The sequence below is a fragment of the Rhinatrema bivittatum genome, chromosome 7 (assembly GCF_901001135.1).
Source record: "Rhinatrema bivittatum chromosome 7, aRhiBiv1.1, whole genome shotgun sequence".
In the NCBI taxonomy this organism is placed as follows: Eukaryota; Metazoa; Chordata; class Amphibia; order Gymnophiona; family Rhinatrematidae; genus Rhinatrema; species Rhinatrema bivittatum.
The window spans coordinates 185,944,307-185,969,318 of record NC_042621.1 but is presented as its reverse complement, the minus strand read 5'-3'; the positions used below and the strand labels follow the sequence as shown (position 1 = coordinate 185,969,318).

The 25,012-nt window shown below is 40.9% G+C and overlaps 1 protein-coding gene across 2 annotated transcripts in view; it reads left to right on the top strand.

The window, feature by feature from the left end:
• The window catches only part of WDFY4 (WDFY family member 4), a 746,928-nt gene that overhangs the window by 593,328 nt on the left and 128,588 nt on the right, over nucleotides 1–25,012 (top strand). For both annotated transcript variants that reach the window (XM_029609624.1, XM_029609625.1), the window contains 3 exons: nucleotides 16,870–16,912; nucleotides 21,707–21,826; nucleotides 23,398–23,524. In XM_029609624.1, the coding sequence (XP_029465484.1) occupies nucleotides 16,870–16,912; nucleotides 21,707–21,826; nucleotides 23,398–23,524 (290 nt within the window). The remainder of the gene's footprint in view (nucleotides 1–16,869; nucleotides 16,913–21,706; nucleotides 21,827–23,397; nucleotides 23,525–25,012) is intronic.

Here is a 25,012-nt window from a genome sequence, read left to right as displayed (position 1 = left end):
TCTGAAAAGAGAGCCCAAAAGGGAATGTCCATCTATATTTGGTGTTCCGCTCTCGTAGTTGTGCAGTGATGTCTCGCAGCTCGTATCTTTTTTTTAACGTAACAGGTGACAGGTCTTGATAAATAAAGATGGTGTGATTCTTCCAGGTAATGTCCTTCAGCCTCCTAGCTATGGAGTAGATCCACTCTTTAACAGGAAAGCTGGAGAAACACAGCACAGTGTCTCGAGGTCGCTGCTCCGTCCTGGGGCCGAGCGCCCGATGCGCCCTCTCAAAGTTAATCGCAGCCGGTTCTGAAGTGGGTGAAGCATAATGAATTGGCAAATCTGATGTGCTACTGCCTCCACCTCTGCGTACTCTGGGGTATCCGGCACCCCCCAAATGCGTAAGTTATTGCGCTGATTTCGATTTTCCAGGTCTTCAACTTTGTTCTGGAGATCCAGAATGGCAGAGGAGGTAGATGCCTGTTGTGAGATGAGAGAGTTAATGGAATCACCATGCCCATCTCTCCGATTTTCATTCTCATCTATTCTGTGCCCTAAAGCTGCTAGGTTCTCCTTCAGATCAGCTACAGACGCCATGATGTCTTCCAGGTGCTGTTTAAGATCTGCCCGAATTTCAAGAAACCATGTTCTGGCTTCTGCACGGGTGAGCAGGGCCGCGTCGGGAGTAGTATCAACTGTTTTTGGGTCCTCTGCCTGCTCCTGTTCGCTGTCTGTTGCTCTCGCCGCAGCGTCTTCGGCCTCGCCGCCATCTTGGCTCGCCGCGGTCACCGGCTTTTCATATGAAAACTGCCGCAAATCCGCCATCTTCCGCTTCGCAGCCATTATGCTGTAAGGAGAAGGGGTTCTACTCACGATAGCGAGCTGTTTCTGCAAGTTTGGCGCAATTTCTAGCTTTCTACGGGGTTTTGTTAGCGGGCGGGTGGTCGGAGCTGGGGTTTCACACGTCTGCACGCATCCGCCGGAAACAGCGCCCCCCCCAATAGCTTGATTATTTTAAAATTCTAAGATTATAAATATTATAGAAATCTCATCCACAACAGTGCTTTTGCTGGAGTAATATGGATTGTTTTATGCTCTCATTTTCTGTCATTAGATGATACATTAGATGATGACAAATGCACTTTGTACTAACATTATATTATGATCACTGCACAGACATGAATATTCATTTTTCAATCATGTCACATTCTATAGAGTGACATATATGACAATTTTTGTCGATCTGAAATTCTATTAAAAATAAGAAAAAGCAAACATGTTTTGTTTTTTTTTTCCAAGAGGTTGCAATCTTTATTGATGCACCCAAAATGATAAATTACAGCCATATGGGGAAAGCAACTCAAGCAAAGAAACAGGCAGCTTTCTTCTTTCAGGATGCAAATACTTCATTCTGATTTTGTGTTTCCTGCCATCGGGAAATCAATTTATATTGCTAGTTTAGAAATGAAACGATGTGGCTCTATGCTAAGGTATTTTGATGTGAGCATACTATGGTAAAACTGAATGCCTAACCATCACTTTGTAAGAATGAATGATGAGGTATGAACTTTAGATATCAACATAATAAGTTTCAATGTTAAATCAACCATGTAAGTGTATATGACGACATATAGTATACACAGTCACCTCTTATTCATTATTAAATATTTGGGGAAGTGGTAGAATATTAGTAAACACATAGGGCCTGATTTTCAAAGCCATTAACTGGTGAAGTCTGCATGTACAATTTACGTCTAGAGTTTATCCCAAATTTTCAAAGCAAACTTATGCACAAAAGTGGATTTTTGAATTGACCCTAATAAGGGCAGCAGGCCCCTTTGCTGATTCTCTTTTGGTTTGTTTTCTTAGAGGAAACCCTGGGGTTTCTAGCATTGAGACCTGGGTCAAGTGAAGAAGGCAGGGTGCCTTTCCCTAGTTTTAGCCATGGGTGCCCCAGGGATTTGTACTGGGATCACTATTTTTTAACATATTTATAAGTGACCTGGAAATGGAAACATTGAGTGAGTCAATCAGATTTGCTGATGATATAAAATTATTCAAAGTTATTAAATCACAAGAGGATTGTGAGAAATTGCAAGAGAACCTTGTGAGACTGGGAGATTGGGCATCCAAATGGCTGATGGCATTTAATGTGGACAAGTACAAAGTGATACATGAAAGGAAGAGCAACCCAGATTATACTGTAGCTATTCAATGCAAGGTTCCACAATGGAAGTCACTACCCAGGAAAAGGATCTAGACATCGACAGGGGATAATTTGTTGAAATTCTCTGCTTAGTGTGTGGCAGTAGCCAAGAAAGCAATTAGAATATTAGGAATTATTAGGAAAGGAGTGGAGAATAAAACAGAAAATATATAATGCCTTTGTATTGTTCCATGGTGCGAGTGTTGTGTGCAGTTCTGGTCACTGCATTTCAAAAAAGATAGCAAAATTAGAAACAGTACAGAGAAGGGCAACCAAAAAAAGGGGCTGGAACAATTCCCTTATAAGGAAAGGCTAAATAGGATAGGACTTTTAGTTTGGAGAAGAGATGGCTGAGGGGAGATATGATAGAGGTCTATAAAATAATTAGTGCAGTAGAACAGGTACAGTGCTCTCCTGTGAAGATTTGATGACCTTCAGTGTGAGATTTCTGCAATGTTCTCTCAACTTAGCTTGATGTTACCCAAGTAGAGTGTCCATCAAGCTAGGTTGAGAGAACATTGCACAAATCTCATCTTTGGGTGAGTTTCCTCATTCCGAAGATCATCAAATCTTCACAAGAGAGCACTGTTCTGTTCTCACTTTGAAAGCCAAAGTGGCCCCTAACCCCTACAATAATATCTAAACCTCACCTTGAATGACTAGATGGGCCTCCTATATAGATATAAATACCTATCTAGTGTGAGGGCATTATGGCTAGTCTCTCTCTCTGTCTCTCTGTTGCAGGAGGGCCCTAATACCTAGGCAGGCTCTCCAGGTGTAAAAAACATCACAAGATAAAGCACTATTACACAAATGAAAAAGGTATACTTAAAAACCATGCAATATGGCCTCACAAAACTGTGAGCTTGGCCAAAATTTCTGCCCCAATATCCTCTCATTTGCATCACACCTAATGTTATGGTGCTTTCACATGCATTAAAGGCATTTTTTTGCATGCGAAAATGCCATATAGCGCTTTGATAAATGACCTCCTTAGTCGGATAAGATAAATCCAGCTAAGTTATCTAAATGGCCAGCTTTGATTATTGACCTCATAGGAGATAATATTTGTTTACTCAATTAAAGTCTGGAATTTGTTGCCAGAGGATGTGGTAAAAGTTGTTACTGTATCTGGGTTTTAAAAGTTTTGGATAAATTCCTAGAGGAAAAATCCATAAGCCATTCTTAAGGTGGACTTGGGGATATCCACTGCTTTTCCCTGGGATAAGCAGCATGACATTTCTCAGCTCCTGGCAATCTGTGGAGCAAAGGGCTCATTCTAGCTCTCCTAGGATTCCAGCAGCAATATTATGCAAAATTTGAACTTTATTGTTCAGTTTGTTAGGTAATAGTATACAAAATATTATGTATGCATGCATTAAACTGAGGAAAGAAACCTCAGGAACTAGAAGGCAGAAAAGGGTGGGAGGGGGAAAGAACTTAAGGAAAGAGGAAGAAGTTCTTTGCAAAAGGTATTAGGAAGAGATGAGTTGATGTTAAATTATACTAGCAATGTATGAAATAAGTTCTGCACTAGGCACTCAGTGAGTGAGCTATGCTCATATGTCTTTAGACTTTTGCTTGTACCAGATTGATAGCACTGTAAATGGGAGCTCCTCACTTACTATTACTGAAGGAGAGTATGGAGAGCTGTCCTTCATATGGCCTCACATTGCCCTGGCAATGCAGCTCAGCCCAGCTTAGGTTGGACCACTTCTGTAGGAAACTGCACGTTTATTCCTCCATTGCTTCTTCAGGGCTTGAAACTTCTTCCAATAAAGGAAGGACGCACTGCAAACTGTGCTGGTGGTCTTTTTGGTAATGTGGAAACCTGTTTGACAGTGGCAGTGATGGCTCTAAGTAGAAATATTTAAGAAGGCTAAAGAGTGTCAAATTATGTACGGAGGGAAACAAATGATGAGATAGCTTAAATTCCAAGGAAAGGGGTCAATTTGTTCTCCCCAATCCCTACCTTAGGTATTTTGTTTCAAGCATTAATTGTTAAAACTTGAGTTTAAATTATTTAATCCACACAAAAAAACAATATAGGTGTCACTGCACTGAGCGATGCTTTGCATGCTTCCTCCCTAATTATCCTGTCTCTTGTATCCTTCCCTGACATCATCCAACAGCTTTTTACATTTCTTACCCAGCCCTCCATCCCCTCTCCTGTCCTGGCTTTATGGCAACCTGAGACAAACCTGATGGGACACAGGCCCCTGAGGCTACCTCCTAGCTACACTCCTACCTGTGTGTCTTCCTTTGCTACCTTTCCCTCTAGGATTTCTGCTCATTTTCTTTCTTTCCACTTCTTTTTTTTCCCATTCCTCTCATCTCCCTTTTTATTACTCTCTCTCTCTCTCTCATTCATTGCTGTCTCCCCACATTTTCTTTCTCTGTCTCACTATCTGCTCCATTGTATTGTCTCTCTCTACCCTCCCTCTACCTTCCATCTTATTGCTGTTTGCTGTCTCCTGCCTTAACTATCTGATTCAAAAAGGAGACTGAACTGTGCTGGCAGCACAAGTAGAGTGGGCACTGGAGTAGGCAGGCGATACTTTTGAGTGTGCTGATGCCTTTCTTCCTGCCTGTGGCTCCTTGATTTTCCTGAATAGAATGAATAAATATTAGTCAGAAGAGGGAGAAGCAGCAGATTATGGAGAAGGGCTTCCTGCCCACTCCCACGGCCACTATACTGTGCTGCCAGCAGGGTACTGGCTCCACTTTTAAAAGGACCACTGAGTTTTGGTTTAGGTGGCCCTTTTACCTTTTCACAGCACGCAAGGTTAGACAATCAGCTTTTTTGGGGAGACATCCACCAATCCTTATCACATATCTCTGTCCCTTTTCCTGTGGCAATATCCATGCTGTTCACTGGGACATGTACTGATACCGCCAACTCAGACCGCAGAGAAGACGGAACGACTTTGATTGGATTAACATGTCATCGGTATTGACTTGAGCTGCATTTGGGCCTGTGACCTAGGGCAGAAAAGCTCTGTTTCCTTTAGTCAGTTTGCTGAGCCTTTCAGCTCCTGTATATTTATAACTGTTAAATAATAAAGTACAGTTTTACCACAAAAAGAAATATGATGCTTAAATAGCAAAACTCAATGTTTGTTTTGAGGTCAAACCTGTTGCCAGGGATTCAGATTTGAATCTCTGTCATTTGGCTTGTACTTACATCACAGGGAAGATATGTGCTCTATGCTATTACCATATAGCAGATTAACAAACATCTCTTATGTAATGCTCTGTTACTATAAATGTAATCTATAGTTAAGAGATCACATCCTACCTCTCTTCTGACATCTACTTTCTAAACCCAATGTGCATGTGTCTGTAGAATTATCAACAAGGTATTTGTTTAAGATCATCAATGAAGAGACGACACACAAAATGCGCTCAGAGCTCTTGAAGGAAGTTCTATGCCTGTCTTTCAACTAGTTCTTTATTTTTCCCTGATGAGTATGCTTTGCTTCTCAGACTGAAAACTTTTTCATTCCACAGACTATGCAAAGAAAATCATATTAAATGAGCAGCTTCCTTGGTAACAGTGGAAAGAAATTTTAAATTCAAAATAAATATAGGCAAATTATATATTTTCCTGTGGGGATCAACAACCCCCTTTTTTTTTATTATTATCCTGAGCTCCAAGGAGTTTACGGGAATTTCATACCTCTGAAAACTACTAGATTGATAGCAAAGGAAAAACAAAGCCTTACATTTATCAGCGGAAGAAGCATAATGTGGACTGAGGCTGTTCAGTCTTCCCTCCTATTTCATTTTGCTGTCTCTTTCTTGGAAGGACCAGCCCTAAAGAAAAGTGAGTCCTTGGTGCAAATGTAATCCTTAGTATTTCTGAGGAATCTGCCTGCTGGTGGAAAACAGGTGCCAATTAATCCGGTTCTGGTGATAGAATATTTTGAGGTCCATATTCAGCCATCAGGCGGCTCTGCTAGTTAGCCGATTATACATAACTGGCTAACTAGTGCTGTATATTCAGTGGCACAGCCGTGTCACTGAACATACCCAGCTATCTTAAAGTTAACTGGGTATATATAACTGGCTAAATTTAGGACAGCCCTTTGGCCTGACCAGAGTTGGCTAGATAAATCATCTGGCTAACTCTAAATATCGAGTTAGCTGTTTAATTTATTGGCCAGCTTGACTCCTCCCCAATCTACCCATTCTTTTCCCCATGACTTGTCTGGCTAAAAACTTAGCCAGCTAAGCCACTTAGGAGGCTATGTGGGACCCGCTGACTATATCCAGATATTCAGTGGCACCACTTAGCTGACTAAGGGGGTCATTTTCAAAAGCGATCACACACGAAAAGGGACTTTTCGCATGCAATCACTAAATGGGGCAGAGTCGGCCCCGGAAGAGGAGGAGTCGGGGCAGCACCGGGGCCGACTCTGCGAAGACGTCGCTGACGGCGAAAAGGTAAGGGCCCTTTTCACTGCCAGTTTCACGCCCAATAGCACCACCTTTTACAATGGCGCTACTGGGTGCAAAAGCTGGCAGCGATAGCACCGCAGAGGTGTGATTGCTGCCGGTTTTCGCAGGCCCACCCCCCCCCCCCACTTCGCCACCTTGCCCCCCATTATCACTGGATTTTCTAAGGTCTGCGACCTTATAAAATCCAGGCCTAAGTGGCTTAGCTGACTAAATGCAATTTTCAATATCACATTCTATTTTGTGGATATTTGTTCACCAAGAACTGGATTGAGATCACTAGCTCATTTCGGACAGGCCATGGAACAACTTACGGTTGGTAATAGCTGTTGATCGCTATTAACTTCAGCTGGATTAGACTCAGAGACCTAGAGCTGAATAGTTCTATCTATCATATATATGTATATATAAATACAAATAAATATATAGCATAAAGATATAGTGGTACCCTCCCTACTATCAGGGTTATCAAAATTATGATAATGCACAGGAAAATGAATACCCTTCAACCTATATTCTAACAAATCATTTAATGAAAATATGCTTATATAAGCTCATAAATACACTTTATTACAATAGCTTTATACTTTACTAGATATAGAATAGGGCAAAACTACATAAAACTACCTCATCAAACAACCATTATTCTGAAAATTGCTCAGCACTAACCATCCATACCATTCTTCACTCACTCATTCACCTCTAAAAAAAATAGCTAAAAGCAATCTTAACAACTACCTAAATGCTATAGCAATACTATCACTAATATGGGCTCTAAGCCGTTACTGAAAGACGAGTTGCACCCATCCGAAAAACCTAAAAATACTGTTTTACTAACCCAAACCAAGGCCTTCATTTTGCTTAATTAAAAAGGCTTCATCAGGGGGAATTCAAACAAAATCAGTCATAAACAATTAACCAAAACCTGTCCAGAACAGTATGTATCAGTCCATTTCAGGAAGCTTTTTGAATTCTGTGAATATCCAAACATTGACCTATCTTGAACTTGTTCACTGGGAACAGCTAGATAAAAGAATATCAATTCCTTCAAAGAGAGCATGTCACAGTTGCTTGTTAGTGGCATTATGTATAAAGAACAGTATTAAGGCAAGAGATTGCTGAGCTTATGAGGTAAAGAGGAGGTACTGTGGGTTAATCTGGAAAGAGGGCGTGGAACATCTGTTTTTATTGATGTAATACAGACCTGTGTCACAGACAGGAGATGGATAGAGATTTAATGGAGGTTACAGGATTGCTATGAAACAGGAGGTGCTTCTGCTAAGTGATTTTAATTAGGGATGTGAATCGGGCTTCGGACGATTAAAAATATCGGACGATATTTTCAAAATCGTCAGAAATCGGGGGCTCCCCCCAAACGATAGGAAAACCCCACGATATTGATCATGGGGGTTCTCTTATCATTTTGGGGGAGGGCGGGAAAAACGGCACACAAAAATAACCCCTAAACCCACCCCAACCCTTTAAAACTAATCCCTTAGTTTCCCTCACCCTCCCGACCCCCCCAAAAACTTTTTACAGGTACCTTGTGGTCCAGTGGGGGTCCCTGGAGCGATCTCCCGGGCCGTCGGCTGCCACTAATCAAAATGGCGCCATGGCCCTTTGCCCTTACTATGTCACAGGGGCTACCGGTTGCCATTGGTCAGCCCCTGTCACATGGTAGGAGCACAAGATGGCGCGGGCCATCCTGTGCTCCTACCATGTGACAGGGTCCGGCCAATGGCATGGATACCCTGTCACATGGTAAGGGCAAAGGGCCATTGGCGCCATTTTGATTAGTGGCAGCCGACGGCCCGGGAGTGGGAGATCGCTCCAGGGACCCCCACTGGACCACCAGGTACCTGTAAAATGTTTTTTGGGGGGTCAGGAGGGTGGGGGAAGCTAAGGTATTAGTTTTAAAGGGTCGGGGTGGGTTTTTTGTTTATCAGCTCGGGTGCAGCCGATAAACAAAACTGCGATTGGGCCCAATGAAAAAAAACCACATGTGAATCGGAACCAGAATGTGAACTGATTCCGGTTCCGATTCACATCTCTAATTTTAATCTTCCAGATGTTGATTGGAACATCCCAACTGCAATATTTTCTAGAAGCAGGGAGAACCTGGATTCTTTGCAAGGATAACTGTTCTATCAACTGGTAACAGAACCTACACAGGAAGGGGCAATACTGGACCTGGTGCTTACCAATGAGGACAGTATTTCTTATGTTGTAGTGGATAATCATCTTGGAACCAGTGACTAGGGATGTGAATCGTTTTCCATATCGTCTTAACGATAGAAATCGTGTGGCAGGGCAAGAAAATCGTCTTAGGCACGATTTTTTAGTTAAAAAATCGTTAAAAAATCGTTTTTTTCCGATTAGTGCGCACTAACTCGAGTTAGTGCGCACTAACGGGAGTTAGTGCGCACTAACTGGGAGTTAGTGCGCACTAACTGAAAATGATACAATTTGACACTTTTCAGGTCAGTTAAGGTCAGTTTAGGAATGAATATGTATTCCTATTGGCTGCCCTCTTATTTATTCATGTTACCAAGTTTCCTACTGACAGTATATGGGGGATGGGAAATGGAAACAGTTGGTAGCTTGACAAAACAAGTAATGTGATCAGTCAATGTGACTAGAACTTGTGCCCTAACCCTGATACCAAGGGTATTGTGATCTTCCTGCACACAGTGCCCTATCCCTATTAATACCAGGAGTGTTGTGATCTTCCTGCACACAGTGCCCTATCCCTAATACCAGGGGTGTTGTGATCTTCCTGCACACAGTGCCCTATTCCTGATACTGGGGGTGTTGTGATCTTCCTGCACACAGTGCCCTATTCCTGATACCGGGGGTGTTGTGATCTTCTTGCACACATCCCGATATCAGGGATAGGGCACTGCATGCAGGAAGATCACAACACTCCTGGTATTAATAGGGATAGGGCACTGCATGCAGGAAGATCACAACACCCCTGGTATTAATAGGGATAGGGCACTGCATGCAGGAAGATCACAACACCCCTGGTATCAGGGATAGGGCACTGTGTGCAGGAAGATCACAATACCCCGGAGGAGTGAGGGTCAGGCAGCTCCCCCCTGTCTGTGAAGCCAGCCTCTCACTAGTAATGCAGGGAGGGAGCTGTCTCAGACTTCACCATCCACCCCCCCCCCCCCTCACCCACACACCATTCACTAGCTGGGACATGGGGGAAGTCAGGAGTGAGGGACAGGCAGCTCTCCCCTGTCTGTGAAGCCAGCCTCTCACTAGTAATGCAGGGAGGGAGCTGTCTCAGACTTCACCATCCTCCCCCCCCCTCACCCACACACCATTCACTAGCTGGGACATGGGGGAAGTCAGGAGTGAGGGTCAGGCAGCTCCCCCCTGTCTGTGAAGCCAGCCTCTCACTAGTAATGCAGGGAGGGAGCTGTCTCAGACTTCACCATCCTCCCCCCCCCCCCCCTCACCCACACACCATTCACTAGCTGGGACATGGGGGAAGTCAGGAGTGAGGGTCAGGCAGCTCCCCCCTGTCTGTGAAGCCAGCCTCTCACTAGTAATGCAGGGAGGGAGCTGTCTCAGACTTCACCATCCTCCCCCCCCCCCTCACCCACACACCATTCACTAGCTGGGACATGGGGGAAGTCAGGAGTGAGGGTCAGGCAGCTCCCCCCTGTCTGTGAAGCCAGCCTCTCACTAGTAATGCAGGGAGGGAGCTGTCTCAGACTTCACCATCCTCCCCCCCCCCCTCACCCACACACCATTCACTAGCTGGGACATGGGGGAAGTCAGGAGTGAGGGTCAGGCAGCTCCCCCCTGTCTGTGAAGCCAGCCTCTCACTAGTAATGCAGGGAGGGAGCTGTCTCAGACTGGTATCAGGGTTAGGGCACTGTGTGCAGGAAGATCACAACACTCCTGGTATTAATAGGGATAGGGCACTGTAAGAGATGACTGTAGTAGATTGAATAAAGATCTGATGTTTCTGCTCTCCTCACACCAAACAAAAACAACACACAAGCAGAGAAGCCCTTCTTACAAAGCTGAGCTAGTGAGTTAAGTAGGAGGAAAAGTAAACATACTGGTGCCAGTGTGGCTACTTAAAAAATACACTTACCAACAATCAATTACATATATTTGAACTGTGTACAGTTCCAGCCAGGACCACCTTTCTAAAATGCACAGTGATTGGCAAATTCAACATGCACTAGCATTTCAGGTGCCTGCTAACAAAAATAATAAACAAACAAGTTCTAGTCACGTGAGTGCTGATCATTACATTACTTTTTTTGTCAAGCTTCCAACTGTTTCCATTTCACATCCCCCCAACCATATTGGTAACATCAATAGATAAGAGCACAGCCAGCCAATAGGAATACATACATACATATTCATTCCTAAGTGACCTTTACTGACCTGGGAAGTGTGAACACTTTGTTTCATTTTCTGTTGGTGTTCGTTAGTTTCCAGTTCCATTTCCCATCCCCCCAACCATCACCTCAGTGGTAACCTTGGTAACATCAATAGATAAGAGGGCAGCCAGCCAATAGGAACACATATTCATTCCTAACTGACCTTCAGTGACCTGGAAAGTGTTTATTTGTATCATTTTCAGTTAGTGCGCACTAAATCGAGTTAGTGCGCACTAACGGGGAGTTAGTGCGCACTAACTCGAGTTAGTGCGCACTAACACGATTTAACGATTTTTAACGATAAATCGTTAGAATTTCTATTGTATCGTGTTCTATAACGATTTAAGACGATATAAACATTATCGGACGATAATTTTAATCGTTGAAAAACGATTCACATCCCTACCAGTGACCACTGTATAGTGTGGTTCAGTTTTAGGATGCAAGAGATTAAGGTTTATTTGAAGGCAAGGCTCCTAGACTTCAGGAAGACCAACTTTCTCAAAATGTAGGAGTACCTCAAGGAGTTGTTAGCTCAATGGGAAAATGTAGGGGAAGTAGAAGGGCAGTAGGCAAAATTAAATGGAGATATCATAAGGGCAACTAATATTTATGTTAGGAATGTAAATAAGGGGAGGAGGAAAAAGAGATAGTTATGGTTTTCTAAAGAAGTAGCTGCAAAGGTTAGCATTCATAAACTACAAGAGAACACAGAAAGAGGAAGAGAGGTGACAATATCTAGAATCATTAAGAGAAGCTGGGAGAGTAGTCAGAAATGCAAAAATTCAAACAAAAGAAAAAATAGCAAATACAGTCAAACAGGGACGAGACTTTTTTTTAGATATGTTAGTGATAGAAGGAAGTACAAACGTGCATTGTGAGACTCAAAGGTGAAGGGAAGGAATATATAGAGGCTATGAAGGAAAAGCAAATTGCTTAACAAATTTTTCTGTTCAGTGTTCAACACAAATAAGATTGGAAGTGAGGTAAACCTAAACTGATTTTCAGAACAGTGTGCTCATGAGGAGCTAACTAAATTTAAAATAGATAAGGCAGTGGGATCGGATGGGATACATCCGTGGGTACTAAGGGAACTTAGAGATAGTCTGGTAGCTCCGCTGGCTTACCTTTTCAATGCTTCCTTAGAGTCTAGAGTAGTTCTGAAGGACTGGAAAAGAGCGTATGTGATTCCTAATCATAAAAGTGGAAGTAAGGAGGAGGCTGGGAACTACAAGCCAGTTAGTCTGACCTCTGTGGTGAGAAAGCTAACAGAATCACTGCTAAAACAGAAGATAGTGCAATTTTTGGAATTCAGTGTCTTGCAAGATCTGAGACGGCATGTTTTTACCAGTGATAAGTCATGTCAAATGAATCTGATCAATTTCTCTGATTGGGTGATCAGAGAGTTGGATCTAGGGAGAGATCTAGATGTAGTGAACTTGGATTTCAGCAAGGCCGTTGACATGGCTCCCTACCGAAGACTTATAAATAAATTGTGCACCCTTGGTATGGATCCTAGAGTGACTGACTAGGTTAGAAACTGGCTGAGTGGGAGGTGACAAAAGGTTGTATAAATGGAGTTTTATCTGAAGAGAGGGTTGTTACTAGTGAACTGGTTCTTTTCAACATTTTTGTGAGCGACATAATGGAAGGGTTGTCAGGAAAGGTTTGTCTTTTTACCAATGATACCAAAACCTGTAACAGGGTGGACAGCCAGGAAGGAGTGGAAAACATGAGGTCAGATCTAGCGAAGCTCGCGGAATGGTATAAGATCTGACAGCTAAGATTTATTGCTAAAAAAATGTAGAGTAATGCTTTTAAGATATAAAAACCCATGGAAAAGAACAGTATTGGAGGTGAAATTCTCCTAAGCACAAAGGAAGAATGGGATCTGGGGATAATTGTATCTGATGCTCTTAAGGTTGCCAACAGCTGGATAAGGCAATGGTAAAAGCCAGAAAGATGCTTGGCTGCACAGGGAGAGGAAGGATAAGCAGAAAAAGAGGTGATTTTGCCTCTGTATAGGTCACTGGTGAGACCTCACTTGGAATACTGGGGCGGATTTTAAAAGCTTTACGCGCGAAGGGGGTGGTTACGCACGCCAGACCTATTTTAAAAAGGCCCGGCGATGCGCATAAAGCCCCCGGGATGCGTGTAAGTCCCGGGGCTTGCAAAAAGGGGCGGTCTGGGGGCAGGGGCAGGGTCAGAGGCTCCAGGCACAGCGCCCATTTGCTGCTGTCCCAGGGATCGCATTCCAGCCAACTGCCCCAGGGCTGAAGTAAGTTTTGGAACAAAAGAAAGAAAAAAAAAAGTAGGGGGGAAAGGGCGGGGGGAAAGGGCGGGGGAGGTAGTGGAAGGGAACGGGGGAAGACAGCTCGGCTCGGCGCGGGCTCAGTGTGAACAAGATGCATAATTGTGCACCCCCTTGCGCGTGCCAACCCCCTTGCACGCGTATGTTATAAAATCAGGTGTACATGTGTGGGGTAGCCGGGTAGCGCGTGCACACATATGCTACGTGCGCTCTTTTAAAAATCTACCCCACTGTGTACAATTCTGGTGACACACCTTCAAAAGGATATAAACAAGATAGAGTCTGTCCAGTGGATGGCTACTAAAATGGTTAGTTGTCTTCATTCGAAAGCATATTGGGATAGACTTAAAGATTTAAACATCCTTGTCCTAAACACCACCAAAATGGAACTCATGCTAATCTCTCTAGAAATCAACCACAACGCCAACACCCCCCCAAGCAACTCACTCTCCTCCCCAGTCAGAGACCTAGGAGCTTTAATTGATAACAAGATGAACATGAAAGCATTTATCAACCGCACTACCAAGGACTGCTTCCACAAACTCCAAGTGCTGAAAAGGATAAAACCGCTTTTCCATTTCCATGACTTTAGAACAACTCTTCAAGCAATTATCTTTGCAAAATTAGATTACTGTAATGCTATCCTACTAGGTCTCCCTTCGTCGTACACTAAACCGCTACAGATGGTCCAAAATGCGGTGGCAAGAATCCTTACCAACACCAGAAGAAGAGACCACATCTCCCCCATACTAAAAAATCTTCATTGGCTCCCCATCCATTTCAGAATCATCTATAAGTCCATCACCATCATATACAAAACCATCCACCACCTCACATCACTCGACCTTCAACACCCTCTCAGCCATCATAACTCCAAAAGACCGACCAGAGAAGCATACATAGGATCCCTCCAGGTACCCAATACGAAATTCACGCGACATATAACCCTGAGAGAATGAGCCTTTTTGACAGCTGGACCATCTCTCTGGAACTCCATCCCCACGAATCTTCGCCATGAACCTTGCCTCCCAACATTCCGAAAAAGACTTAAAACCTGGCTATTTAAACAAGCCTTCCCAGAACACTCCTAAATATCTCACCTCAACTACTCAAAGAATGTATCCACTCCGGCTCTGTAAATAATTACTTATGATCTTAACTTACTTATGTCTTTCTCTCTCTTCTCCTGGTTCCATTATCCTTGTTCACTGTAATTTCATTTCCTATGCACTAGTTTCAGTTTTATTGTTATCCTGCACTCCTTGTTCAAATGTAAACCGGCATGATGTGATCTTATCATGAATGCCGGTATATAAAAAAACCTAAATAAATAAATAAATAAAATAAATAAATGCCCTAGAGGAAAGGTGAGATAGGGGAGATATGATAGAGACATTCAAATATTTCAAAGGTTTACATGCACAAAAGGTGAGCCTTTTTCAATGGAAAGGAGGCTCTAGAATGAAGGTTCATGAGATGGGGATGAAATGGGGTAGATTCAGGAGTAATCTTAGGAAATATTTCTTTATAGAGAGTGTGGTAATGTATGGAACAGCCTCTTAGTGGAGGTGGTGGAGACAATCAGTATCTGAATTCAAGAAAGCATGGGATAAAAACAGAGAATGTCTAAGGAAGTGATGCTAAATTAATTTGATGGATAGGAAGACTGGATGAGCCATATGGTCTTTTTCTGCTGTCATGTTTCTATGTAACTACCACAGTGAACCATTTTTAACTTAATGTCATCAAGAACATTGCTGTGATTTATGCATCCTCAATGGGATCTCTCTAATATTTGAAATCCACATGACTTGAATGCTGCTCTTTTGAACCAAGACCACTTAAAGTACATCAGAAGATAATATAGGTAGTGATTATAGCAAATATTACCCCTTCAAAGCGGGAGTGTTCATTACATTAACCAACTTGCATGTCTAGTGTACAATGGGCAGGTTTGAATTGTGTGTGTGTGTGTCGGGGGGGGGGGGGGAGTATATATAGATATAAATGAAATAAATGAATACACCACCTATATTCTAACAAATCCTATAATGCAAATATACATATGTAAGCTCATAAATATACTTTATTACAATAGCTTTATTCTTTGCTAGATATAGAATAGGAAGGACAAATGCTACATAAAAACACCTCATCAAACAATTATTCTGAAAATTGCTCAGCACTCATACTGAGCATCTATTCCACACTTCACTCACTCATTCATCCCTAAAAAGCTACACAGAGGTATGTGACATTTATGGTTAATAGGGATCTGCAGCCACAGGTTTTTTGGGTTTGGATTGTTTCATTTGTATTTTAGCCAGTTTTGCCCAAATTTTGTTTCATGACTTTTTTTTTTTTTTTTCATTTTTTGGTTGGGATTCATTTTCGGAAAATTTTCAGGTTTTTCAGAGAAATTGGGTGTTTGTTTCAGGCTAAAATGAAACAAAATAAAAATGTCCATCTCACTTCAAATTATCATTTGTTTTTAAAGGCATGCAGATTCCTAATATATATAATAAACATAGCAAAAATTATGAAAATATAAAAAATAAAATATATAGCTAAAGAACCAAAAACAGGTGAGAATGTAAAGAATTGAGGTAGAATTACTGCTGTAAATCCTTTTCCAAGCATACTCTGTAGAAAAAAAATAGTCAAATAATTTATATTTATCTTAAGAAAGCATACTACTCAGACATTATAGGTATAAATGACTAAAGACTGATTTTGTTGATCCCTTTTAATCTGTAATTGATGACTATATATAGCAAACCTCTTCTTGTGGTACATGTTAGAAACTACAACAGAATAGGCAACAGATCTCCTACTACTTGACCTGTAATGGTAGTCCGTAAACCACAACCTTGATAGATCGAGTCCCAAGTTAATATGTTTCTTCACAATACTGTAGGCAGATTATATAGATTCAAGTAGTATCCTATCACCTCTCATGATTTAGGAGGAAACATCAACCTAAGGTCTGACATCAATAACATTTCTCCTTACCGAACTACTGTAGCTCCTTGTGTGTCTCTGCAAAATCCATTCAGAGCAAACCACAGGCCTCTGCTCAAGAAATGACACTGGAAGCCAAACAAGAGCAGCCAGAGTCACAAGCTACCTTTTAAAAGAGTGTGAAAAATAGGCAGAAACAATGTTTATGGGGTGTCCATCAATACAAAGCAGTAAAGACGAAGCCAAGTAAAGTGCCTTGATGGAACTGGAATTCATGTGGATGCTTTGTAAAATATTTTCATTGATGTACGCGGTACGTGTGTACTTGTCTTTATGTATGTAGTGTTACATTTTTTCAATAATGAGCACAATTTTTTAATTATTGGGTCAGGCTTATATATGTTAAATTATTAAGGAAGTTTTTTATTAGTCAAAATGTAGCTGGATTATAAGTAAGAATGTGGTAATGGAAGAGGGTGGGAAGAAAGATCTTGTCATTACTCAATTGCTTTGACATCTCTACCAATCTCTCTTAAATGCAGGAAGAACTTGGGAGGAGAAAAGACAATGCTTCTAAAGTGGCAGGTAATCACCAAACAAATTTGATCATAGGAACAGTTAACTTAGTATCTGAGCTTGGACTATATTTAAAGCTAAATATCGCCCAGCCACCTAGCAGTTTAACCCAAATGAAGTTAACATCAAAAAATCTGGTCCTCTCTCTTGGCTAAGGCAAATAATTCACTTTTAAACCTTATTCTATTGCAGTATTTTGATAATTCATGGTCACAAAGAGAAACGTATCCAGTAATGGCAATGGGAAGCAGATTTTCTTTTGCTTTCAATGATTAAGTAAAGAGGACCAAGTTTGTGTCTTTAGCAAGCTATGCTTTCCCTGAATGTCCTTGTATTTGGAGCCACTTGCCTTTAACCACCCAGATTTTTCTTGTCACACACCTTGAAGGAGAATGCCATAATTCTGCACAACATAGAGTGAACAGATGTTTATAATTCTAGTGCTCTCACCACACTCATTTATACAAGGAGTTCTGTTCATGCACTGACTTTATAATAAATAACTAGATTTGAATGCAAATAAAAATATATTATCATTATATTGTATCAAAAATAAATGCACCACTGCATTTTTAAGTACTTGTACATTACTTTCAACATTAAAACTATCAATTAAATTCTTCTATCAACCAATATACAGTTGCAGGATTTGGGGCATTTCGATATATTTATCTCTGTGCCAACTCAAATTGAGATCTATTTGAATTGAAGTTACTTGGTTAATCAGAATCAGCTGTGACAATCTGCCTCTTTTTAATGTGATTCTGATATATGTAAATACCAGTATATTCAAACTATACAGAAGTATAAATCTGTGGTGTGGCTCTTAAAATAGTTTGAACATAAATGTGAATTCATGGCTATCCAAGGTGGAATAGGGTCCATATTTTTCTGAGTCAGGTCATATTTACTAGACCGGTTCATGGTACATCCCAGTTTAACTCTGGTTTATCTAAACTCTGACTGTACTCCGATGAGGTACAGATTTATTTTCAACCAAATCATCCATGTAACAGCAAAAGCTGAGGCTATGGTGTCCTCTAGAAGTCTTTATTTCCTCTCTATGTGCTTTTGCTCTTGCACAGTTCCTAAATGTAGTGCTTTCAGGCCAAAGGCCCACAGTGATTTTTGCTTGAACAGTTTATGCTGTAGATTTGTATCCCTTCCTGGTAGCTGCACATATATGCATACATTTATCAATGAATGGATAGATGCAGACACATGCACACATCCATATATATATATATCAATATCAAAAAAACATTACATATTTGGGACCTATATACTAAACATTTTCCCCACAGACACAAAATCAGAGAAAATCTTACATATATAGGCCTAATGTGCAACAACTGTTGCTTTTACTAGGCATTAACTGATGAACTAAGCTTATTGACATATCTATTTATTTATTTATGAGCATTTGCTATTCCGTCCTTTCCCAAAGTTGGTCTCAAGGCAGATTACAATAAATTAAAATGAACATAGGCATTAGAACAGCTTACAATTAAATCAGAATTTGCAATTAACATAGCATTGGGAACCAGCTTAACAAAACCCCTTTGTGAATAGTTTCAAGACCCAGCTGAGTAACACATTTCTTCCTCTGGAGTTCAGGAGATTGGGCCAAAGATTTAGGTCCTAGAGAAAGGTCTGTCTGAAAGAGCTCCAGACACAGGGTTAGTGGTTCTTTATTCCAAATCTTTGGGGCATAACAGCAAAATTTCAAATGGAAAAAAAATATGAAAATTGTCAGCACTATAATGATTCTGTTTCTAGAATATTGCATCATGAAATACATTTTTGGTTTTGTAGACCAACTCAATAAAGTGATAGCAATATAATTTTGGTTTTGTTTATGTAAACCATCTGGAAGCAGCATTCATTTAGCATAACCAAATCCTGGATCATTTAGCTGTCACAGCTGATATGTAAATGAACTACTCTGTGGAAAAGCCAAGCGCAGTTAATATTTTTTGTAAACTGGTCATTAACTACTGTAAAAACCAATTTTGTGGGGACCACTGCCATTTTAAACTGTAATTGATGGTTTAATTTAGCAATTAAGTGGAATAGCCCAGCTGTGGGGATGACTGCATTTCCCTAGTATTTTGAGCTCATTACAATACTAAAGAAGCATTTGTGAGGAAAATGAATCATTTCTTTTCAAGTAGCACTGGTAACAAAAATGATTCAAAGGTCAGTAATGCTACAGAACTCCTCTGCATAACATTATTTTGTAGCACTATTCATCCTTACGATGTGGGTACATATACATGATTTTAAAAAATTGTTTTTAAGGAAAACTAAAAGCTGTTTACTGCTGCATTCATAAATGTGGCCTGGGAGCTCAGAGCTCCTCCTTGCTCACCACTGGAAACAGGGAACTTATACATCAGTAGAATGGCACCTTGTCCCTAATTCATGCTACTCCTGAAGTACTGCAATAAATCACTGAGAAGGTAATTTTCAAAGAGTTATATAGGGGTTGTGCACATGTGAAATTAGCATATGCAAGAAGAGTAAGTAGCATGTGTGTGCATATATCCTATTTTATAAACTTCAAGAGTATGCTTGTGCTTGCAGTGTCGCACACAAATGTTAATGGGTGGTTTAGGGGCATTGTGGGGCAGTGTTCAGAAGTATGCACACAAGTTGCTATTTTGTAAACAATCTGGGCCTGATTTCAAAAAGCATTTACATGCTTCAAATTGGGTTTTATACGTGTAAATGCACTTTATCCCTCTAAGTGGGATTTTTGAAAATTCCTACAATATATGCCAACGAATTGTCCATAGGATATTCTCGTGTAAGTGCATGTTAGGATACAGACTGGCGCGCACAAAACCCGGGAGATACCCACATGGCTGAGCCTGGCGTGCGCCAAGTGCATTTTAAAAAATGTGTGGCCACACGCATATCTCCCGGTATATGCGGAATTGCTGGGCTGGTCAAAAGGGGTGGGCCATGGGTGGAGCCTGGGCGATGCGGGGGCTGGGGCAGGGGCCGACTGGAACAGTGGCCATTAGGACCTGTTCCAGGGCAGCATGCGCCAGCATAGAAAGAGGGGTTTTAGAGGTCAGGGAGGAGAGGGGAAAAGGGAGGCAGAGTAGGCAGGGGTTTTGGAACTGGGGAAAGGCTGTTCATATCACCGCACTTTTTTTTTTTTTTTTTAAATCATCCCCCCATTGCGCGCATGCGAGTCGTGATCTGCCCGCACATGTGCGCGCATATTATAAAATCGGTGTGTCCATGTGCGCTTGTGGCTTTTAAAATCTACCTCTTTATGCACATAAATGGCTTTTTAAAATTATTAGGATAGTATGTTACATTTACACTCGTAACTCCTTTGAAAATTACCTCCTCTATGTGACTATGTTACTGAATTTTTCAGTATACTTTTTTACTTGTTAATTGATTTCCACAGTTGAAATCATACTTGTCTTTTTTGGGTGGGAGGCCTGGGTGAACTGGAGCGGGTATCAACAAACAGATGATTCCAAATACATGTGCAAGTATTTTCAGAAGTGGACTGTGCATGTACTTTATAAAATACCTGCTTCCATGTTTAATTCTGTGTTATGTGCACCTTGTTATAATTATTACATACTCAAAGGTCAATTTTAAAAGTGTTGCTCGAGCAAGAATGTCCACATATAGCACATATGTCAACCAACTGCAAGCAACGCAGATTTTAAAAAGCCGCAATATATGCGCATATTTAGCCATGCGCGCGTGAGGAATAAGGGAGCTGGGCATGGGTGTTCTGGGGCAGGTTCAAGATTTACATGTGTAACTACGAATTTTAAAAAGAAAACCTGCAACAGGCAGATGCTAGATATCTTAGATCGAATGTCGGTATATAAAATTAATAAATAGATAAATAAATACAGAAATAAAATAGATATCCACATAACTTTACTGCTGCTCCTGACAAGGAGCAAGTCTGTAGATCTCAATTTTTGGGGCTTCTAGTTATGTTGTAACCTACATGAACAGACTTTAATAAAATGGTGGTCTATAAGTATTGTAAATAAATAAAGAAATTATAGAACAGTGTGAGGGGTTCAGGTCAACTTAGCAGCATGCAGGATGAAGAACCAGAGGGGTCTGAAAGACCTCGTTATTAACTGGACAAACTGGTGGACTAATTGGAAAACTGGGAAGGTGCCTCACGCGAGCATGTTTAAAAATCTACTGACATATGTGCATAAAAGATGACATGGTCCTATAGAAGACACACACATGCTAGTTGTGCTTGAGTAACCTCTTAAAATTAGGAGCATACTTACGTGCAGTAGGTGCATTTTAAAACATACACGTGTAAGTGTGCACATGATTAAAAATTCTATCTTTTCCTTGCTCATCCACAATTTGTGTGTGTATGGGCTCATGCACGCTCGTTTTAAAAATTGACCTCATAAAATATATGTGTGCAACGTTATAAAATGGGTAGGGAAAGTACGCCTGTTCCTGCATTACAAATACATGCATGTACTGAAAAATATGCGTGTACTTTCAGGGTAGAAATATGCAGTAAATTATTTTTTTAAATTGCACCTCCTGCCACACAGTTTATAAAATATGAGCAGAAATCTCTACAGGCCCACTTACACATGCACATGTAGTACCACGGACAGTTGTGAAAGTTGGGCTCTCAAAAAGAAAAAATTCAATATTTTTCGCACCCAGGAGGAGAGAGGAACATTTCAGCTTAGTTGAGTTTAAATTAAAAGAATTATTTTCCATCACTGGCAAGATAGGATTATTTTATTAACTGTTGATTTTTCTTTTCTGTGGCAGAAAAGGGAAATAAGTAATTTTGAGTATCTTATGTACCTGAACATGCTAGCTGGACGTACATATAAGGACTATATGCAGTATCCTGTATTTCCTTGGATTCTAGCTGATTATGAATCAGAAGTAAGTATAAGTAATATATATATTTAGATATATAATAATAGAAATAAGCAACTAATTAAAATAGGTCATTAACAAAGCATTTGGCCCCAGTATCTCACCAAAAAAAGGGCAAAGCTGTGGTGGTAGTTTAGGATTCGCCAGACTAAACTATGTCTCTCCAAGTGTGGGGACACCATGGCATGGCCTTCTGCTACACTAAAGTCAGCATGACCAGCGATGACAACATTTTCCATTGGACCAGATGCTGGTTGAACCTAACAGCTGCAGGCAGGAATGGGGAAGACCCTTCCCCTGCCCCATATTGAGCCCAGCAGACTCAGCAAGTAAGAAAAGAAAATAATTGTAGATGCTGTGTTGGATACATGGAATTTAGGAGCAATAAACAAGTTGTAGAGGATACCTTTTTATTGGACTAAATATATCTTTGATGAGCTTCTGAGAATTACCCTCACTTCATCAGGTCAGTCAGTTATTCTCTCTTCATCACTGACCTGATGAAGTGAGGATAACGCTCAAAAGCTGGTCCAATTAAAAGGTATCACCTACAACTTGTTGGCTAATCCTTAAGCTCAAAGGAGTGTTTCATGCACGTGTGTCCATCTTGGGCCACAAAAAATTCAAATATGAGTAATTTTAAGTGAAAATTCTTAGGAGCAGACTTTAAAAGGGTTACGCATGTAATATACGCGTGTAACCCTTTTAAAAGCCTCCTGTGTGAGCCGAGCCTATTTTTCATAGGCTCGGCGATGCGCGCAAGCCCCGGGACGCGTGTATGTCCCGGGGCTTGAACAAATGGGCAGGGAGTGGGTGGGGCGGGGGACAGGACCGGAGCCTCCAGACACAGCGGCCATTTGCTGCTGTGCCCAGGATCGTGGGCCGGCCGTCGCCGCAAGCACAACCTACGCCTGGCCGGACGCAGGCGCAACTTAAAAATTAAAGGTAAGGGGGGTTTAGATAGGGCTGGGGGGCAGGTTAGGGAGGGGAAGGGCCGGGAAGGTGGGGGGCAGAAGGAAAGTTCCCTTCAAGGCCGCTCCAATTTCGGAGAGGCCTCGGAGGGAATGGAGGAAGGCTGCGCGGCTCGACGCGCGCAATTGTGCACCCCCTTGTGCGCGCCGACCCTGGATTTATTAACTGTTATTAAATCGGGCATAGATTTTAAAATCTGGCCCATAGTGTATACTAAATAATGTAAACTATATCCAAAAATATATGCAAACTTGTTGAAGAATTGCGCTGAATTTCTAACACTTGTAGAACCCTCAATTGCTGCAGGAAACAGGGGGATGTATTAACAAGCAGGATAATAGAGGTTAGTAGAATATAAGGTAACAGGAATATACTTAGGTTCAATTGTTTTTAAGTGGGATCCAAAGCATAGGAAATTGTGTGGTCTGTTAATTAACCATTACCTTCTTGATTGATTAGAGATCTTGAGCCAGAGTCATTTGATGTTGTGCAGGCATCTTTCCTATTGCTTTCTAAAGCAAGTGCAGTCATACATTTGATAACAGCAAAGACCTCATCACATTGTGTCCTGACATTTAAAATGGATGTTTACTTCCTTCTTATAGACTTTGAACCTTACCAATCCTCAATCATTCCGAGACCTCTCCAAACCAATGGGTGCTCAGACCAAGGAGAGAAAAATGAAATTTATACAAAGGTACAAAGAAGTCAAGGAGGTTGAAAAGACTGATGGTAGGTGAATTGCCATACTGTTTAACTTTTCAATTTATAATTTATAAATGATTGAATTTAGATGTCTATATCCTTGCTTCAGATGGGAGAGAATACTTTTTAATATTTCAAATTCTAGTGTGTGATAATGGTAGGAGAAGTTGTTTTTAAAAGAAGGACATTTACATCAACGTGATATCTATTTAATTTGGCAGTTCAAACTACCTTACTATGATCATCTTTTATACTTTTATTACTGTTATTTAATTCCTAAGGAGATATTGATGTTTAAAGTTTAAAAAAAAAAACCTTTTCTCCCACATAACTCCTGGGAAATTGTGGAAATTCTATTTGGTTTGACATATTTATTCTTTTCATGAATATGGTTTTACTATTATGATTGATGTTTTATATGTCTTGAATTTATTTGTTTTATGACAAATGGTAATATTTCTTCTGTTTTTCCATTGTTGCTCTGCATATGGAATCTGGCTTGTTGTTGGTTCCAGTTCAGTTCTCTGTACGTTTCTATTTATACTTTCTGGTCTCTTTATTATGTATTTGTTCAGGGTCTGTCTGTGTTCTGCATGTATGACCAAGATGAGGTATTTTGCTGACTTGTAGTTTCTATGCAGGGATCTAAAGCAGTCTGATTTGTTTTGTTCTCCTAATAGGAGGTGAATTGGTATTCTAGGGCCTGGTATAATATATGCAATGTTGTTTTTTCATAGATAATGTTGTTACTGATTAAGTACAGACAGTTAGAGTTCTTTTAGTATGGGAGGTTTACTATATTGTAACAATATTGTGAACCGTTGTGATGGCACCCGCTTAACGACGTATAGAAAAGATTTTAAATAAATAAAATAAATAAATAAATGTATTCACGGCTTTCTGAAGGCCAAGCCTACACCCAACATGCATTACAAAAGGTCTAATTCTATATGAGTTCCCAGTGTCTTTTTTTGCAGTGTTTTCTGGTTGGCACCACAACAGTGAATTTAAATATAATATGCATGTTGTAAGTGATATTTTTGCCTCAGAAGATTGTACTTTTTAATTTTCTTTTTCATGTAAAATATGTTATAAATGCATAGTTTGTGTGTGTGTCTGTAGAAGGTGTTTGTGTATGAGAGGGGGGGTGGTGGTCATGTATGCAAGCCTGTAAGGTTTGCCTAGGGTACCTAATACCCTTCCACTGACCATGAGTTCTGTGAGGGGTTGGGGAGAGGGTGGTGGGTGGCGGGTGTCAGTTATTAAAAACATAGATTGCTGAAGGGAGCTCTGCTTTTTTTGGCGGGCCCAGGACAGAGACTGAATGAATCGAGGAGGGGGGCAGCACAGTAATTCTTTGCACAAGGCAGCAAAAAAGCTAGCGCCGACCCTATTGGCATCCTAACATCTGGGATGCCCCAGGGTTCTTCTTTGTTAGCTACACTATTCAACATATATTAGAAGCAAATTTGCGAACTTCTATCAGGTTTGGGTTTACATTATTCCCTATAAGCA